Here is a 21,270-nt window from a genome sequence, read left to right as displayed (position 1 = left end):
ATTGCTGTTGAGTGAAATCTGAATTTACATGCTGGATATGTTTGAGTAGTCTTTGGGGCTGCTCACATTGTGTTTTTAACGTACGATTAGTGTATACAATAGGCGAGCAGGGACCGCAGCGCTCTTACACAAATTCAAGTTTACACTGGATTATGCAATGTTTTGGCCTTAAGGGCTCCATAACACAGGCAATTGTGATCTTGCTGTGAGAAAATCGCGTCTTTGTTCAAGCGATTTTTGAGCGTCAGCGATGCTTTTTCCTGAGAATGATCTTGCATCGCTGCCGCCTGCAATTGTATTGTGCGAAAGTCAGTAGGAGTCTCTAATGTTAGAAATGCATCGAATCACACAAAAATCGCAAGTTTGTGTGTTTAATACGATAAAAAGGAGGCTCCATTGGGAAACATGGAAGATAAAAAGAATTGCAAAATGCAGAAAGATAAGACCTGTAATATGTATATTCTTAACGCCACATCGCATGAGTGACTACATCGCAAATGGGAATGAAACCATTGAAAATCATTGGTTTCATAATTCTGCAATTACACTCACTCTCGCATGGCTCAAAAAAGTGGGATTTTCTTACAAGTGTGAAGGCACAATAAATGTGCCTTTTTCAAGCATGATATAAACAGCACAAGGTTATAAAATATATATTTATAATATAACGCATGACATCACAAGTGCAATTACTTATGCAAGTGAAAGTCATTCAAACAAGAGGATTAACCCTTTACCACTATACAGACATGTACTGACAGAATCTCAGCCTCTGGTTTACTTTCTTCACTGTTTGGAATTACTATGTTGCCTAATGAAGATGAGGATTAATGAGTGCTGCCATCCTTACTTCCATCATGCAGCTGGGCCGCATTCTCCGCTGGAGCCTTTTACTGTTTGCACCATGGCGATAAGGATTCAATGTTGCACTGCTGATTTCTAGATGTTGAGTGTACACTTTTGTAAAAGGGAAAGAAAAGTATACAAATTTATGTATTTTTAAGCATTTGTGTACTTTTTAGTCTGTACATTAGGGGCTCATTCATGAGCCATGTGCTAAAAGCTGCAAATTGCACATTAGCAGCCATATGCTCTGCTGGCAGAGACTGCGTATTGGCTGTGAGTGCACTGTGAATGGCTGCATACCAACCGCACACGGACAAGCGCTGTGGGACTCTTACTTTTTTTTTTTTTAATTTCTCCAGGAGGGGGGGGGGGGCTTCTGTTCTGTTGCATTGCGTCGCACGAAAGCACATTTTTTAATGCAATGTGATGCAACTAGAGATGAGCGAGCGTACTCGGATAAGCACTACTCGCTCGAGTAATTTGCTTTATCCGAGTATCGCTGTGCTCGTCCCTGAAGATTCGGGTGCCGCTGCGGCTGACAGGTGAGTCACAGCGGGGAGCAGGGGAGAGCGGGCGGGAGAGAGGGAGAGAAAGATCTTACCTCCGTTCCTCCCCGCTCTCCCCTGCAGCTCCCCGCTCCGTGCCGGCACCCGAATCTTCAGGGACGAGCACAGCGATACTCGGATAAAGCAAATTACTCGAGCGAGTAGTGCTTTTCCGAGTATGCTCGCTCATCCCTAGATGCAACTTTTACAGTAGGAAATCTTACTGTAAAACCCGAAGCTCTGCCTCTGATTGGATGAGCGCCACAACTGTGATTGGCTGAGCGCCGTTTTTCAACATCCTGACCAGGAAGCTATGCCAAAGAACTTCAATCAAGTGCCGTGGAGCTTCGGGAGGTGTGCGCTGGAGCCGGACAGCGCCTCTTAGATGGTGTATTTAATTTTTTTTTTTCTAGGCAGTTAGGGCTTATTTTTGGAGTAGTGCTTATATTTCAAGCGCCGGCCCCATTGAAATTAATGTGAGAACATCATGATCCCCTTCTGCGTTGTGACAGCTGCAGCAGGGGATCTTCTCCCACTGCTGCCGCTGACCCCATTGAAAGCAACGGGAGAACATGGTGATCTCCTGCTGCGGCTGTGACAGCCGCAGCGGGGATGAATCGAATTCTCTACAGGGATGCGAGGCTGTTTTCAAATGAGAACACCTCACATCCAGGGTTTCCACATGTTGTCAGTGGCAGTGGCAGCAGCAGCAGCGCTGGCCCCATTAAAAGCAATGGGAGAAAATCGCTATGTCCTGCCATGGCTGTGACAGCTGCAGCAGGAGATTCCTTCAGCCCTGCAGGGATGCGAGGCTGTTTCCCTGTGAAAACGCCTCCCATCCAGGGCTCTTCAGAAAGATTGCGAGGGCGATTATCAGGCCGTGAATCACATCCCCATATCCCCCTCACCGGTGTGCAGGAGCCCTAATAGTATGAAGAAGTATAGCCATCTCTTTACGGTTCACAGTTTTGGAATGGTATTTAGGCCTCACACACAGGTGGTCTTTTACAGAAACTCTGTAAGAACTCTGCACTAAGCCTCCATTCATACAATGGGGCTTCTCTGATGAGCGTTTTAGCGCAGCTATTCTAACGAATGCTACAACAAAAGATGTATAATCTATTTTCAGACGTTGCAGCCCTGCATTGCCCATTGAAATGAATGTACAGTGTTTTTACCGCTGCTTACTATACTGCTGGGAGGGAATGGTGACGTCATCGCATTGCCTTATCTGCGTTGTTACTGCCCAAAATATGCAGTAAAAACGCTGCTCTCAACACGGAATTTTACAAATACTTGTGTTAGGCCCAATGCATACGGGCATATATGCACTGTGGGATCTGAATCCCGCAGCAAATACAGCCCATAGGACATGCATTGAAAAATGTATTTCCTTGCCCACTAGCGGAAATCAACTGCAATATTCCGCTCGCGGGGTGCAAATCGTGGCATATCCTAGCTCACACTGCCATGTCATCTATGACGCGCCGGCTCTGCACTGCAGCTGTGCGCCAGCCGGCACACCCACAGCGCAGAGTGAAGACGCCGGACAGGTAAGCCGCGGGTCACTGCAGGGGTACAGTGGTGCATGCTGCTCCCGCAGTCGGATCCGACCTGGGCGTCTGCATTCAGCCTTAGATTGCCTTACAGTTAAAGGTGTTTCGTTCTTTTACCACAAGATGGCGCATTTTGAAAGACCATTGCATTTCCAGGAAAAAACAAGTGTTGCACAACAGATACATACCACATGCACATTAAACGTATTAAACTAAATCAGGCAGGACCCAAGTTCCAATATTAAGCAGTAGGACACAATAATTCTGTGCGCTTACTACCATGCTTCATTCATATTGTACTATAATATAATACTCTAAGGGCTCATGCCCATGAGCGTTGCGGGATACACCCATGGAGTTATGCCACGGGAGTACCGCGATTAAAAAATGCCTGCTGGTGATCGCAGATTTCCGCGGTCTCCATTAATGCTATATTAATGGAGAACTCCCGCGGCAAATAGAACATGCCGCGACTTATTTCCCGCTGCGGAAATCCGCTGTAAAATTCCGCATGTGAGCATTGGCAGGCAGAAAGCTATTCGGTTCAATAGAACCTAATAGCTGCAGTATTCACGCGTGGATTTCCGCCACGGGAAACGTGGTAAAAATTCGTCTGTGGGCATTCACCCTAAATTAGAGCTAAAGATATAGCACCAAAAACCAGATCGGATCCTGACAGGGAATATTTCTTTATAGTAGTTTAAGAAAAGGTTTCATTGCTTCTCCTGATGGGATCTAGTCACTGTTTTTGCACAACATGTACAGATCCTAGAGAGAGACATAATACAGCAGTCTAAATGATGCTGCAAAGTAGCGATTTCAGAAGTTGTATTCAGTTAATTGTATTATAAGAACTAACAAAGAACATTTATGAAGGACATCTATCATCTATTGGTAGGGATTAACTCGCTACGCATCAACGGTTTAATAGGTGCTAAATTCTCATCTACAATCTATATAGTCAGGAGTATGTGGACACCTATTACACTTACATGAGCTTGCTGGATGTTCCATTCCACAACCATGGGCATTACTAGAGTTGGACCTCCTTTTGCAGCTATAGCAGTCTTCACTCTTCTGTAAAGACTTGCAAGTCTGTCTATGGGGATTTGTTCCTGTTCAAACTAAAAACCATTTGTGAGGTCTGTGGAATAGGGGATAATAAAACTGAGGTGTTCCTGGGCACTGGCAGAGAAGGATGACCGGGAAGACATTAACCCTATGCAATCCAATTTTGGATTCAGGTTTCCTAGGGGTTTTTCTCCTTCTGCCATTATACAATGGCGCCGTCTGCTGAAGCCAGTACTGCGGTATGGGACATGCTGGAGAGGTCCCCAGACAACATAGCGGCCAGTAATATACAGTAAGAATACCCTGCCGGACGTCTTCTGACATCGGAGCTGTACAGCCTTCAATCAGAATGTCTTCAGATGTCAGACAGTGGATTGGAAAGGGTTAAATGAGTATACTATTCTATAGCAAGAAAGAGTATATTCTTGTTTGATGTGATCAAGAAATAGCTTCCTGTGTGGTATGTTTCAAAACAGGGGTAATTACAGAGGCCTGGTTAAAATGGGCACATGGGGCAATAAAACCGGGTATTCCCCCTCCTCCCATGCTTGCTGCAAACCCAATACTTTTTGTGGGGGTGGTTTCTTGACCTCAGTGGCAGGAATGGGGTGTAAAAACGTGGGGCTCTGTGAGACTTCGCACCTCATAGATTCACTGGATCCACTAGTACGGCACAGGAGATGTCGGTGAAGACTTGGAGGGGTGTGTTTATGATTTAAGAGTTATTACAGGGCCTTTTTTAAAAAAAATTATAGCCCGACAGGTCCTCAATAGACTCAGATCCCCACTGATAAACCAATTCCTGGAGCCTCACTCACTCTGGTCAGTGCAGGAAACTGCACTGACCATAGCACAGTGGCCTGGTTTGGTACTGCAGTGCAGCTTCCATTGAATTCAAGAGGGGCAGTGCCTTAATTAGCTAAACCTGTTTAAATTCAAGTGACAGTTCCTTTAGGTACAATCTTCATCAAAACCAAGTGCAGTGACACTTTTTTGTTTGGGTACATGGTCAACACTAACCCTGACATCCAAGGAGTTAAATGGCTGCCATCAGGGCTTGCTTCAATCGTGGCCATTACAGACTGTCAGCCATCAAAAACAGCCTGCACACGTTACATACACCACCTCCCTTTTTACGGAGGATGGTCGTTAAAAGGTTAACTGATGCCTCGCAAGTTTTCCCTTGTTCAAGATGATTGATGAAAGCTATTTGTGAAATTTGCAGAATTTTTGGGGACTTTCCTTTTAAGAGAAATGACTTTATGCGCATATTACTATGATTAATATCTTGACATTACACTACTGTTGTAAAGGTTGTTCAGTGCATAAGCTTTTGATGTCCTATTTAGACTCCACATGGCTGGTTGCAGCAGTGCCCGTTGTGTATGCCTGTATCTCATGTACTGTAGTACCCTTACCATATTTCGGCATCCATTGAGCGACCCCAGAGACTATGACACGAGGCCACAGGCTGTTTCTCAATCCTAACTGCCATAATGATGCTGCCTGATCAAAGTGAGTGCAGCGCTGTGTGGTTAGCATGTAAAGCTCATGGAAAGTAAGGTTAGGGCTATGTTCTGGGGAATTACAGCCCAGACTTCTGCCAAGGAGCTCTGCAATTATCTACAGTTATTAATAGTTTAGATGCATGATTTAAGCTTAAAAATAACCTCACGATTGTAGAGAAATGTTCCCACTGGCATGTAATCTGGTAGAAGGAACGTTCTAGAAGCCAAGATGCGCTGCAGTCGTTAGAGGATGTATCTGTGGAGCTGGTCAACGTATGAACAGAAAGCCTAGTAATGCCCATAACACAACCATATATTCTAGTTAAGCAGTTACGTTTAGTTATACGTTTTCTACATGTCTTTTTTGCCTTATGTATATTTGATGTGTTTTTCATCGTTGTAAATCTCCTGGTGGATACGTGTGTGCAGTATAGTTGGTGTAGATTAGCGTATGAGTTGTAGAAGGGGCAGGGTAACAATACAGTCATGTGAGAGTCAGTCTGTCTAGAAATTGAGCATCCACTATCAGGCTTGGCACAAGCTACTCTAAGTACAACACCTAGGGACTGCAGGTAGTCCCCCTCTAACCCCTGATTAAGGGATCTGGTCTTCACCGCTATTTATCTACAGGGTGCGTCACGCATTTTATCTACTCCCCCAACAGACTTATGAGGAGCATATTTTCTGGCCAGGTTAATAGCGTAAGTTCATTTTATTTTTCCTTTTCAGGTTCACCCACATAATAAACCACATTACAGCCTCATCCCTTTCTTCGCTTCCATTATTTCCTTATGTGTTCTTCACGGCTTCTTGTCTTGCCCCACTCGTTACTCTCATTTATGGTTCTCTGATGTTCATACTGATTTACTTGATTCGGAGTTGCAGTTATTGAAGTGAAAATTGGCCCTTTATCTTTATTTTACCTTTCATGTTCACTGGAAACTACACCTGGCAGTGTAACTCCTGATGTATCTGTTCAATCTACCTGCTGCTGAACCTGACACATGACTGCAATGTCGTAATGCTTGATTGATATGTTTTGATCATCATAAAACGGAGAAATATTTTAACTCAAACCAAGGGTCAATGCTGGGAAGTCAGCGTATGATAAAGCCAGGGTAAATCAGAAGCAGCCAAGAGCAGCGTCTAATACCAGGATGGCATGCAAACCGTGAGAACTCATAACATAATACATATAACTTAGATAGCACATCAGGTTGATTAACCATGGGGAGTACATTTATATCCTGGTGTACCGCCAGGGGTTGCAATTGTGACCTGACCCACTCAGCTAGGGGTGCCCACTGTGCCCCCGCCATATGCTGTCTAACTGCCACGGGCTGGCTCAGGGAGGGGAGGGACGTTATCCGGGGCAGCTGCCAGACAATTGCAGGCTGCAGACTCCCCCAGCACACAGTCCTCCCTTCCGCTTAGACCGCATATGTGATGTATCATAACTCTAGTCTCTATCGGTGGCGCTGCTGATTATACAACTATTCCCCCAGTGTATAACAATCGGCTAGTTTGCCTTTGTTAGTTATTTTTCTATCAGAAATGTCTGGCCTCTTTCTCTTCGTGTGGTCATGTGATCTCTATTCTGTCTAGCTGAGATTTACTGGACATGTGTCTCAAACTAGTCAGTTTCTTAGTCAACATAACTCCCAAATGGTATTAGGTTTCTTCATCATTACATTCTTGACTTACTGCCAATGTGAGTGAGGTCAGGAAGCGTAGAATTTCTCCTTAGGGAGAGTACCTAGAAGGTGTGAGGAGACTTAAAAGGCCATCCGTGCTTCTCTGGGAAATATGCAAATACAAAGACGGAACAATGTCTCTACAACGCCACCTATTGGAAGGCAATGTTAGACCTTTTTTAACAAGCCTTATTACAATGACTGGGAATAATGAGCCAAAGACAGGAATCTTCTCCAGAAGGGAAACATAATAGCTCATCTTCCTGACTGTATACTTTTATGTTCTGTAGCTTATGTAGGAGAATGCAGAATGTAAAGACAACGTCTTCCCTGCAGCAGAGATGGCACAGTCTCTAGCTACTCATTTAATGTTTTGCATTTAATGTTGTGCTGATGCATGGTGGAATTGATGGCACAGAATAGTGAAAGCTTGGTTACAGCTCACCTCCTCCCTGCAGCAGGCTCTCTGCACAGGTCACAGAGCATACTTGGAATACTCTCCAAACTAGTGCGGTGCGGATCATGTAAAGCAGGTCTCTGAATGCTGTTAATAGAGCAGAGCAACCGCTGAGCGAGATGACAGCGGTATGATCATGTGCAGATAATAAAGTAATATATAATATAAAATTTAAAGCGATTTAGAAAAAAATATTTAGCATTATATGGTTTCAGTTAAAGGGGTTGTCTCGCGGCAAGCATCAAAATTTAACATTACCCCATTCCCCCTGTCACCCCCTGGCATAAAATAGCAAATTAAAGCGGTTTTTAAACCGCTTGCTACTCACCAATCCGACGAAATAAGGAGTTTAAAAAATCTTCTCCCTAAGATGGCCGCCGGTCCTTTCCCAGGGATGCACTGCGGTTTTCTCCTATGGTGCACCATGGGCTCTGTGCGTTCCATTGCCGATTCCAGCCTCCTGATTGGCTGGAATTGGCACACGTGACGGGGCGGAGCTACGATGACGACGCGGTGACCAGCTCTCCGGCACGAGCGGCCCCATAGATTTCCGCCGGTCCTTTCCCAGGGATGCACTGCGGTTTTCTCCCATGGTGCACCACGGGTCTTCTCCCATGGTGCACCATGGGCTCTGTGCATTCCATTGCCGATTCCAGCCTCCTGATTGGCTGGAATCGGCACACGTGACGGGGCGGAGCTACGATGACGACGCGGTGAGCAGCTCTCCGGCACGAGCAACCCCATTCACCAGGCAGAAGACCGCACAGCGCAAGCGCGTCTAAAAAAAGCAAGAAGCCAGCGAAATTAGACGGAGCCATGGAGACGGGGACGCCAGCAACGGAACAGGTAAGTGAATAACTTCTGTATGGCTCATAATTAATGCACGATGTACATTACAAAGTGCATTAATATGGCCATACAGAAGTGTATAACCCCACTTGCTGCCGCGGGACAACCCCTTTAATAAGAGAACTATATGTGATACATTCCCATTAAATTTGCTCCTCTGACACTTCAAATGGTGGGAGTGAGCTAAAAAGAAATAAGCCTTCCAGAAAATGCAGAGGGAGTCAAAAATGTCCCTACAGGTGTGTTTGATTTGTGTTTTCTATCAGTGGGGTCACCTGTGTATATCTTGATGTGGGTGGCGCATGCATCGAACGCCTTCTTAACATTGTATTGGGAGATGTATCTTGTAACATTTGTATAGGACTAATAATTTATGCAGACCCTATGGAGACTATCCGGAATTTGTTAAGTTGGGCAATTCATATGCCGGTTTTGATTTGAAGCTCGCATGAGGAAGATGTGCTAAATGTATTAAGGGACACATTTTGGGCCATCTGAGCTCCACAAAGTGAACTCTACATTTGCTATGGGCTAGCATAGACTTCCATTATAATTTATGGTAAGTCAGTTCTCCTCTGGGATGGACAGTCTTCCCTGAACGAGTCTGCATACAGAAATGACTGCTAATCGTGGATCAGACCGCCCACTGGACTCTTACGCCAAGAATGAGCTGGAATTTAGATCAAACACCATTTTCTATGTGATAGGTTCCCTTTAAGTATTTTATATATAATTAGTTCTAATTAGTTAAGAGCCTTTTAGTATGCCGTAAGTAAACTGGTAATGTTCCAAAATTTGTTTTGCAGACTGTTGACATTGAGAAATTGCTAGGAACCTCTATTAATATCTGCACAGAACATGGTCAGCTGAAAGCCAAGTACCTGTACGCAGAATCATCGTCACTGGTTTCAGCGGCGGGTAATATAATAGTAGGCAGTGTGCACGGTAAGTATTATCTCGGCTCCATAAATGCATACAATTGTTATGTAAACGTACTTAACATTCACAAACAACAATCCGTTGGGGCCGGTCTCAGGCTTCATGTCCACGGGGGGAAAATCAGGCCTGCCGTGGATTCTTCATGCAGAATCCCGCAGCGGGTCCCTCCTTTCCCGCAGACATGAGGCCTAAAAATAAGCATTACTTACCTGTCCAGACGCTGCGGATCTTCTCTCCGTCTGCGGCCCTGCGGATTTGCTCGCCACGCCGTGTACTCTATTTTTATTATTTTTTTTAACTCCTCTCCCGCGCCGGAGAGCAGGAATTCAGCTGCGGGTGTGCCGCGGATCCGGACGGCTTCCATAGACTTCAATAGAAGCCTGCGGGAGACCCGCACTAAAATGGTGCATGCTGTGGGTGATTTCCCGCACACGCAATCCGCGCCTAGGGGAAAATGACATTCGCAGGTATTTACATACCTGCGGATGTCCAATGTATCCCTATGGGGCACCGATCACGCATGCGGGTGATCCGCTCCGGATTCTGAATGTTATTTTAACCGTGGACATGAGGCCTCACACAGGTGTATTGTCATTGGGTGTTGAACGCGTAATTTTCCCACATGCAATGCCAATAGCCCATTGATTTTGTATTGGGCCACTCACACCTATGATATATTTTTTGCTTCTTCTAGTGCACGTGTATCAGCGCATGCTGTGATTTTATGTTGCACGACTATCTTGGTGTCTATTATGTGCGCAGACACGCCAAGATAGTGTGAGGACTGGCAACACGCAGCAAGTCCGCATGTCATTACTTACATGTTGCATACATGCGGCACACACTCGTGTTAGCCCAACTTAAGTATAATTTTCTTTTAAAGTTTTAATTTTATTTCACTTCGGCCCCAAATAGAATTGATGTACATCTTTATATCAACCACAAGCACATCCTTTCTTTTATAGGCCTAAAATAATGTCACATGTTTTTTCTTTGTCTTGTGGCTTTGAGTTCCTGATCTGCTCTCACATCTGCTCTGCATAGTCCTCTAGATTGGTGGTCCTAATTAATGGCTTACATAAAGTGATAAAGGAGTCACATAATTTATTATCTTGATTAATTGCTTTTAAGGCCCATTTAGGCACAATGAGAATCGCTCAAAAATCGCTCAAAGCAGTCTTTTGAGCGATTCTCGTTCTGTCTAAATGCAGGAATATTGTGCGGTTTTCGGGCACGAGTCGCGGATTGCTCAATTGTAGCTTACTAGAATTGCGCAATCAGCTGTTATCAGCGGAGCAGGCTGTTATCAGCCGGCTGTACTTCTCCATGCCTGTGTCCTGCTGTGAATTCACAGCAGGGACAACAGCAGTCATCACTGAGAAGAATACATCTGTTTGCAAAACAGCTGTATTGTTCTATTAGCTCTGTCCTGCTCTGCCTGCATAGCTCTATAGTTGCTAATTGGCTACTATAAAGTATGCAAAGATGATCGCTCAAAACTGTCATTCAAACTATTGTTTGAGTGAGTTTTGAGCGTTTTTTTTTTTTTTTAATCTGTAAGTGTAAATGGGGTCTTATTATTCAGAGGTTGTCTGAAGACGACCAGTCTCTTACGCCCTATTTATTCTTCAGGGGTTGTCTCCTGAAGGCGACCAGTCTCTTACGCCCTATTTATTCTTCAGGGGTTGTCTCCTGAAGGCGACCAGTCTCTTACGCCCTATTTATTCTTCAGGGGTTGTCTCCTGAAGGCGACCAGTCTCTTACGCCCTATTTATTCTTCAGGGGTTGTCTCCTGAAGGCGACCAGTCTCTTACGCCCTATTTATTCTTCAGGGGTTGTCTCCTGAAGGCGACCAGTCTCTTACGCCCTATTTATTCTTCAGGGGTTGTCTCCTGAAGGCGACCAGTCTCTTACGCCCTATTTACTCTTCAGGGGTTGTCTCCTGAAGGCGACCAGTCTCTTACGCCCTATTTATTCTTCAGGGGTTGTCTCCTGAAGGCGACCAGTCTCTTACGCCCTATTTATTCTTCAGGGGTTGTCTCCTGAAGGCGACCAGTCTCTTACGCCCTATTTATTCTTCAGGGGTTGTCTCCTGAAGGCGACCAGTCTCTTACGCCCTATTTATTCTTCAGGGGTTGTCTCCTGAAGGCGACCAGTCTCTTACGCCCTATTTATTCTTCAGGGGTTGTCTCCTGAAGGCGACCAGTCTCTTACGCCCTATTTATTCTTCAGGGGTTGTCTCCTGAAGGCGACCAGTCTCTTACGCCCTATTTATTCTTCAGGGGTTGTCTCCTGAAGGCGACCAGTCTCTTACGCCCTATTTATTCTTCAGGGGTTGTCTCCTGAAGGCGACCAGTCTCTTACGCCCTATTTATTCTTCAGGGGTTGTCTCCTGAAGGCGACCATGTCCTATTGAGTGCCTTGTATGAGCCAGAACATATACCTGCTCTGACTTGAGACATCTGTGTATTGCATAGATGGCTGTCCAGGGCCGCTGCAGAGGAAATGTCTGGCCCAACAAGGCTTCCCCCACCAAATCAGTTGTTTGCCAGGAGCCATTGTAATTCTTTATCCTGTGTGGAGGCACTACTTTAGTAGGTCCAGATGGACTGGATTGCACCCAAGTTCGAAAGTAAAAGCGGTGGTAGGTCGTCTTCAGAAAAATGTAACATCGGGGAGGTCTTTGGACGTAAGATTGTATTCATATGAAGCTCGTTTACAACGATCTGACTTTATGAATTCTCCTTTACACAAGCCTCCCTATTTCCATGCTGTTTTTTTATTTTAAGCCCCATAGAGCATGTTCTATTGGTTGCAGCTTTACAATTTTCACCTCATCTACTTCAGTGTCACAAAATGATAAACCACAATTGCCCCATTTCCATGCTAGAATACAAAGTGTGTTTCTATAGGAGCAGCTCTGGAAAAAAGTTTTGCGGCAGTTTTTCCTGTGTGATAGTGGGAGGCAAGATGTCTGGTGTGCTCTTAAACAAGAAACGCCTAGTCAGGTCATATTTTACTGCATTTTCATTTCAAGTCAGTTATCCAGAACGTGTGCTGCTGGCATCACACCAGATTTACTCATGCCAGACTACCAGTATTTCATTGTGTCTGTAGCTTTTTGCATGGTTTAACCCCTTAGTGACGAAGCCTGTTTGCGCCTTAGTGACGGAGCCAAATTTTGGAAATCTGACATGCGTCGTTCAACGTGGCATAACTCCGTAAAGGCTTTACATATCCCAGTGATTCTGACATTGTTTTTTCGCCACATGTTGTACTTCATTTAGATTGTAAAAAGAGACCGATATAATTTGTGTATATTTATTAAAAGTACCAATATTGGAAAAACTTTGAAAAAATTGTCATTTTTTCACATTTTCAACCGTAATATCTCAAATATGTCCAAACATACTGTACAAATTTTTGATAAGATATGTATTTCCATCTGTTTACTTTATTCTGAATGCACACTTGAAAAACTTTTGTGTTTTTTTTAACCATTTAGAGGACGTACAAATTTAACATTACTTTTCAGCATTTTGAGGAGCACTTTGTTTTCCTGCACCAAGGCAAGTTTGCAAAGGGTCATAAGTGTCAGAATAATAGATACACCCACAAATGACCCCATTTTAAAAACTACACTCCTTAGTGTATTCACTGAGGGGGGTCATGAGTATTTTGACCCCACCAGTTTTTTTTAGGAATTAGTTCAATTTAGGGGAGAAAAAATAAAATATCATATTTTTGCAAATATGTCATTTTAAAGACATATTTTTTTCCTATAGAGCCCATGAAAATGAGGATTTACACACCAAAATGGATACCCCCGTTTCTCCCGTGTTCAGAGACATACCCATTGTGGCCCTAATCTCATGTCTGGATGCATAACGGGAGCCAAAATGAAAGGAGTAGTCGGTGTCTTTCAGAACATAAATTTTGCTTGAAGGCGTTTTAGGCCCCATAGCACTTTTGTAGAGCTCTTGAGTGGCCAAAACCAAAGAGAACCCCCACAAGTGACCCCATTTTGAAAACTAGACCCCTTAATGAATTTATCTAGGGGTGTACTGACCATTTTGTTCCCACAGTTTTTGAATGAATTGAAGCAAAGCAAAAGGAAAAAATTGTGATTTTCGTTTTTTTGGCAATTCTGTTGTTTTAAAAACTGCTTTTTTTGGTACAGCACACACATGAATGAAGACTTGCACCCCAAAGTGGATACCCCTGTTTCTCCCGTGTTCAGAGACATACCCATTGTGGCCCTAATCTTATGTCTGGATGCACAACGGGGCCCAAAATGAAAGGAGTAGTCGGTGGCTTTCAGAACAGAAATTTAGCATGAAGGTGATTTAGGCCCCATTGCCCACTTGTAGAGCCCTTGAGTGGCCAAAACGACAGAGAACCCCCACAAATTATCCCATTTTGAAAACTAGACCCCCTAACGAATTTATCTAGGGGTGTACTGTGTATTTTTACCCTACAATTTTTGAATAAATCTAAGCAAAGCAGTAGGAAAAAAATTACAATTTTCATTTTTTTGGCAGTTGTATCAATTTAAAAACTGTTTTTTTGTACAGCACACATAGGAATGAAGACTTTCACCCCAAAATTGATACCCTTGTTTGTCCCGTGTTCAGAACCATACCCCTTGTGGCCCTAATCTACTTAAAGGACGCATGGCTAGGCCTATAATGGAAGGAGCACCCGTTGGATTTTAGGGTACAACGGAATAAATTCCAGGCCCCATTGCCCACTTATAGAGCCATTGAGCGTCCAAAACGATAAAGAACCCCCACAAATGACCCCATTTTGAGAACTAGACCCCTTAACGAATTCATCTAGGAGTGTACTGCGTATTTTGACCCCACAGTATTTGAATAAATTTCAGCAAAGCAGAAAGAAAAAATTACGATTTTCATTTTTTTGGCAATTTTGTCAATTTAAAAACAGTTTTTTTTTGTACAGTGTACATAGGAATGAAGACATTCACCCCAAAATGGATACCCCCGTTTGTCCCGTGTTCAAAAACATACCCATTGTGGCCCTAATCTACTTACAGGAAACATGGCAAGGCCTGTAATGGAGGGAACACCTGTTGGATTGCAGGGCACAACTGAATACATTCCAGGCCCCATTGCTCATTTGTACGGAATAAAAATTGACTCCCTAAAAATCCCCCCCCCCCCCACGCCCTTTTCGGCGTTCCTCAAATCTTAGATAAAAGTAATAATGTGAACTGTGTGGTATTTCCAAAGACGGGTAATTATGGAGGCTGGTTGGGATGGGTACATAGGGCAATAAAATCGGGTATCCCCCCTGCTCTCATGCTTTTTGGGGGTCATTTTTTGACCTCAGTGGCGGGGATGGGGTGTAAAAAGTGGCGTTCCGTGAGTCTCCGTAAGCTTGACGAGGTGCGGCGGTCTCACACAGAAGGCGCTCAGCAAGGTGCTCCTGGAACTGCAGGAAGGCGAGTGTTCCCGGGGCTTCTTGTAAATTGCGTATTACAGGTAGCGGTCTGAATAACGCCGGACTTACGCAGCCGTAGGTGGATCCCAGCTGTCAGCCCGGCTGTGACCCTGCGTACGGCCGCGTAATGTACTGCGCATAACTGCGTACTTACACGGGCGGTCATGCGCAGTACACTTTTTTTTTTGTTGTTGTTTGTATTTCCCGCACCGCCGCTTAGCGATGACGCGGGTACCCGCAGCCCGTATACAACGTAGTTGCGTATGGGCTGCGGGTATATCCGCGACCATGGAGCACAATGGGCTCTATGTTGCTGATATCCGCGGTAAAATAGAACCTGCTGCGTTCTCTTTTCTGCGAGTGGATTACACAATTCCAACCCGCTAATGTGAGCGGAATTGTGTAATCCAATGCGATTGATCTGCGTATTACCGCGGATCAGACGCATGCGGAATCCGTAATTCCTATCCGGTCATGTGAGACCGGCCAAAGGTAGATCGCTACCTTTTTATCACGTGACCGGGGACCGCTCAACGAGGCCACCCGTCACTGCTCCAGGCTCTCGGTGACCGTTGGTCGCAGAGAGCAAGGAGATATTAAGTTTCCTGGGCTCCCCGACTCCTGCGCATGTGTGCGGTGTTTTGCCGGCGGTCGCATGCGCAGAATACGGGAAAGTTCACGGAAGAAGATTGCGTCGGGGTGCAAATATGGAGGCCTCCGGTAAAAAGTTTTATCTCCTCTCGCCGATCGCATCGGTGAGGGGAGATGAACCTTCCCCTTTTTTTAACTTTTACGTGATCGCCATTATTCTTTGGATAACGGCGAACACGTGATCAGGAACCGCTCACCGCGGCCCTCCGTGAAATCTCCAGGCTCTCGGCTAAGTTTTGTAGCCAGGAGCAGGGAGATTTTAAAAAAACACGGCTTTTGCGCATGCGCCTGCCACATTGGCGACGGGCGCGTGCGCAGAAGCTGGGGTGAGGTCCGTGGATAAATCCGCAGGCCTTAGGTATGTCATTTCATCCTCCCTCACGGATATGATCCGTGGGGGGAGATGAAACGCAAGGTTTTTTTAACTTTTTAAAACTTTTTTTTACTTTTTGCACTTTTTTTTTTTAACCTTTTTACCCCTTTTTTTATTTTTTATTTTTAACTTTTTGCACTTTTTTTTTACTTTACATGATCACTGTCATCCATTGGATGACAGTGATCATGTCCCTGGTGACATCCCTCTGCTCTTGGCTACACATGGCAGCCAGGAGCAGAGCAATTTTGAATTTCCCGGGGCTCGAGCCCCTCTGTGCACGCGCCCGATGTCAATCATCGGGCGTGCATGCGCAGACGGGGATTTCGGGTCCCGGGACATCGGGACATCGCAGAGGACCGGGGGTGAGTATCTTCACCTCCCCTCATGGATCCGATCCATGAGGGGAGGTGAAACTTTACTTTTGTTTTACTTTTTCAACTTTTTCGCGATCACCGCTATCGCAATGGATAGCGGTGATCGCGGGCCCGGGGACCGCTCACAGTGGTCCCCGGTAACACCTCCTGGCTCCCGGCTACCTTCAGGAGCCGGGAGCCAGGAGATTTTAAATTTGCCGGGGACACCCGGGCTTCTGCGCGTGCGCGTGACGTCGTCGTCTGGCGCGCATGCGCAGAAGGCCGCCGGCGGGTCCGGGAGGACCAGATCTCCGGGGAACACCGCCGACAAGCCGTGTGAGTATTTTCAGCTGCCGTGATGGATCCGATCCATCATAGCAGCTGAATTACTACTTTTTTTACACTGTTTTATTTACTTTTTTGCGATCGGCGCTATTCATTTTATAGCGCCGATCGCAATACCGGGGGGACTGCCCGCATCCTGGGATGACGGCTCCATGCTGTCGGCTACCTGCGGGCACCGACAGCATGGAGCTGTCACGTCCTCAGGCCAGTGGGCATCAATCCAAAGAGGATGCATAAAACTACGTCCTCTAGGATTAAGGCCCACTTTCTGAGGACGTAGTTTCCCGATGGGGCAGTCGTTAAGGGGTTAAACCTTTTGTGGTCCTCCTTTTTGGCTTTCTATTCCTCTTCCCAGTTCTGGATATTGTCCCAGTGTAGTCACTATAATAATCAGATACAGACAGGAGTTTAAATATAGCTTTGGCAGAGACTTGGTGCAAAAATCCTATCTAATTTTTTTCTTTCTTCAAGGTAAAATGTGTTTTTCAAAATATACTGCATTTCAAAATACCACTAGTTATTAGTATTATTTTTAGTACCAGTGCTTCTGGTGGCGCAATGCGCCTCTTACTAATGTAATATGTAGTGAAAGGGATTGGAGCTGGTCAAAATATTTCCGAGCAAATAGTAAGCTATTGCCATTATTTGCAGTTTTGCTTAACAGTGCAAACGCCTATGAATAAGAAAACGTCAGTAAATGTACAAAATAGCAATACCGATACTGCAACATTTACACCTGTTAGCATTGTAAAAGGATACAACCAGTATATACTCTAAGCATTTGGAGTTGGTACAAATAGTAAGAAATTGGCATTATTTACAATTTTCCAGAACATTGCAAACAGTTATTTACGAACTTCAGCAGCTTGCTGAGGAGACATGTTGGCTCATTGCTTTTGTATATTAGCTGCATGTAATTTACGAACTCAGCTGGTAGCTGAGGAGAGATGTACGTTTGCAGCTTTCGCATATCTGCTGCACGAGATTTACAAACTTCAGCTGGTGGCTGAGGTGACATCGTGGCTTGTCGCTGTGTCATGTAAGCTGCATTAGCTTCACGGCAGTGTTGAGCCCTCTGTGGTGACCTGTTTGCACGACAGCGACAGTTTGTTTCAACATTGGACAACGGCTGACGATTAGATGAAGGCTGTACTGGTGTTGGCGGCATTAACACTTTAGATGACATGATATCACATTCAGGAGATGTGAAGATAGTGCTGAAGGACTATGCTTCAATGTTGTCAGTCAATATGCACCGCCAGCTTTATATGTGGACATTTGTGAGGTGCCATTTATTGGAGTCTCCACACAGCTGTCTCACAACCAGCTACAAGCTGCCAGACTGAGTACTGCTGTGTCCATGGCAACTGAGGCAGCGGGGGTTTGTGGGGGATGTAGTCTGCCTGTAATCCCTCATTCAGTGCACAAGGATGAAGGACCTGCGATGATGTCACCATCATGTGATCAGGAGCGGAGCTCGGACCATGTGACTGATCACATGATGGTGACATCACATGTCGTTGTGAGCACACGGCTGCTGTCAGCCTCTGTTTTATATATGCTTTAGGACCTTCGATAATGTCACCGGCATGGGATCAGGGGGCGGAGCATGTGAAGCGCTCACACACTCACGGACAAGTAGTCATTAACACTTTGATTTACTGTAAATGAAATGTCTGTATACTAATGTCCCTCTCTGTCTACTAATGGTGTGTGAATGGTCCGGTGGGTGAGCTGGATTATCTCCTCTGCCCACAGTTCGTTCTTTAACCTGGCCCCTTTCTGACTGTGTGATCTGCATGACGTCTTGTACGTCATCCACAATAGTAACCTTGTGCGTGCATTGAGAGACCATGGACCGGCGTATGCACAGATCGCTTTGCCCTATTGTTGGATCCCACTCCAGGAGGACGGCACCTCCACTCAGCGTGGAGCACCTTTCTCTCTGTTTAACACAAAAAAATTAACCACAGTTACCCAAAGCCATGTTCATAAACAGCACCTTCCTCCGCTCACAGATTATTCTCTGCCCCTGCTTGAAATTACCTTCAACCATGGCTCAGAACTCCCCATATGACAATTTATAACCCTCTGTAGATTAGACCAAGGAAAGCTATATGGAAGGACAGATGTGATATGGGTAGATAGACTGACGGAAATAGATATTTATCTGTCTCACAATATTCCTACCTCACCATCTATTTATCTTGCTTATCAAAACAAGTCTTGCTATGCATATCTCTATGTAAATCACTATTGCGTTACCTATCTTGATATCTATGTATCTTGCTATCTGTCTCTCCTCGCTTGTTTTCTAGCTTGCTATCTAGCCAGCTTATGTAATTAGCCATCTTTCAAATTCAAAGAAGCTTTAGGGCTCACGCCCACTGGCATTTTATTCACTCCTGCGCTGGGAGAGCAAGTGTAAACACTCGCCTCGCAGCGCAAGACAGACGCCGGCATGACGCTGAAACATCGCCAGTGTTTTCAATGGGGCTAGCGGCAGCAGAGCTAGCCCCAGTAAAAACATAGGGAGAATACCGCGGACGTCTGCCCCAGATGTGTCAGCTGTGGCAGGAGTTTCCTTCATCTCCGCGGGGATGAAGGAATCCTCTGCCTCATGAATAGCTAAGCACTAGCTGTAATTGGCTGGCTGAGCGCTCAGCCAATCAGCACAGCCCTTTCGGGAGGCGGGGATTTAAAAATCCCCGCCTGCTGAAAGTGCTGGACAGCAGTGTCGGGGAGTCAGCCGGAGGACCTGTCCGAGTGGTGAGTAAATTTTTTTTTTTCTTTTTTTAACCAGTTAATGATGATTTTCAGGAAAGGGCTTATTTCAAGCCCTTCCACGAAAATCATACTGCGGGGGTTGCTACAAACCACTGCTTTCAATGGGACAGGCAGCAGCGCCAGTCCCATTGAAAGCAATGGGATAGCATGCTGCACTTCTGCCACAGCTGTAGCAGAAGTCCGCGGTATTCTCCCTAGGTTTTCAATGGGGCTAGCGCTGCTGCCGCTGACCCCATTGAAAACAGTGGCGATGTTCCATCGCCATCCCAGCGTCTTTCTTGCGCTGTGAGGGGAGAGTTTACACTTGCCCTCGCAGCAGAAGAGAGAATAAAACGCCGGGGAGGTGAGCCCTTACTGTCATGATCAAATAAATCTTGGCAAAACAAGACTTGGCACACTCTGGTCTCTGCCCATAGGGCTCACACACTATTCTCATCCCCCACCAGCTATATTAGTCATCATCCCATCATGGATGAAGCCTAAGCAATTGGTCTCGTTAGCCGTTTTGACAAAGCCCCAGTAGTGTGCTTTCCTGGTTCTGACCTTTTACCTGTTTTTTGACCATTCTGACTTCTGTATTTTGGACTCTATTGTCTTGGATCTCGTTTATGCACCTATTCTGCCAGCTGTAACTTCAGCTTGTTTCCTCACTGCTCCCCTGTTCAGACCTACAGGTACCGCACCCCAGCTCAGTGCAGCATTGGTCCCAGTTATGTAGCTTTGGGACCTCACAGCCAAGCCTGTATCGCATTTGGAGGGGTTGAGCATCAAATTCGGGTTTCCCCAGTGCAGGAGATGATGTCAGCAGTTTTAGGAATAGGCTGGGTGGAGTTGAAAGCTTTTTTATTTTTTATTTTTTTAACGTCCACAAAGCAGGCGAGGATCTTTCCTTGCTTTGTGTTGTGGATGTGGCTTCTGATGAGGTTGTGAAGGGTGTAGCTGTGGACCGTGGTGCGGTGGTTTGGCATGAGCCTCGCTTGGCTTTTGCTGCTGATGTTGGCTGAGGAAGCTGAGAATCCTCTTGTTGCTGTTGGACAATTCCCAGGGTTTCTGCTGATATATATGCTTTGATAGTTGAGGACAAACAAAAGCGGATGAAGAAAGGGAGGTGGTGCAAAGTGGAGAAGATAAAAAAAATACGTAATTAGAATTGTTCCCTCAATAGTGAAATTAGAGGTCAAATTAATGCATGGAGTAACGGGTGCAGCCAACCCAGGTAACAATCATCCCATACAGGTGGACCTACTGAACATGGACATAGACTAAAAGGCTGGGAGTGAGTCACAACCCAATGGTAAATATGAAAATATACAGATGTTATCGGCTCGATGTCTATTTTATTTATAATGCTAGTTTACAAATGTGTTTGAGGCAGCGAAATGCCTCTTCAGTATTGCTGGAAGCACACTAGGTGAAATGTGAGGAAGGAATGAACATAGAGCATAGATGTCAAGACGCTGAGGATAAAAAAAACACATTATTAATAATAGGACAGAGAACAAATAGTAATTTTCATTCATTAGATCGTCCCGGTTGTCAAAATCAAGCATCAAATAGTTTAATAAACTGAAGCCTTTTCCATATAATACAGAGAAATTTACCTTCGACTTCACAAGATGGAGGTCAACTTACTCTTTTTTAACATTGATTACTAATATTTTAGCTAGACACATATCCTGTTATTCATTCCTAGTTGTTTTTTGCCTTCTTATATTCTATAAATACAATACATAGTGCATTTATTATTGTGGGATGAGCATTACCTGGTTAGCTGCACCCGTCACTCCATGCATAAATTTGACTTCTAATATCACAACTAAACAGACAATT

General features: G+C 45.0%; 1 protein-coding gene across 2 annotated transcripts in view; it reads left to right on the top strand.

Annotated features, from left to right (window-relative positions):
• Nucleotides 1-21,270, top strand: part of FAM185A (family with sequence similarity 185 member A) — a 52,313-nt gene that overhangs the window by 10,404 nt on the left and 20,639 nt on the right. For both annotated transcript variants that reach the window (XM_066591991.1, XM_066591990.1), the window contains exon 4: nucleotides 9,333-9,471. In XM_066591991.1, coding sequence (XP_066448088.1) covers nucleotides 9,333-9,471 — 139 coding nt within the window. The remainder of the gene's footprint in view (nucleotides 1-9,332; nucleotides 9,472-21,270) is intronic.

This window comes from Eleutherodactylus coqui, chromosome 2 (assembly GCF_035609145.1).
Source record: "Eleutherodactylus coqui strain aEleCoq1 chromosome 2, aEleCoq1.hap1, whole genome shotgun sequence".
NCBI classification, from domain to species: Eukaryota; Metazoa; Chordata; class Amphibia; order Anura; family Eleutherodactylidae; genus Eleutherodactylus; species Eleutherodactylus coqui.
This window is presented reverse-complemented; position numbering and strand designations above follow the sequence as displayed.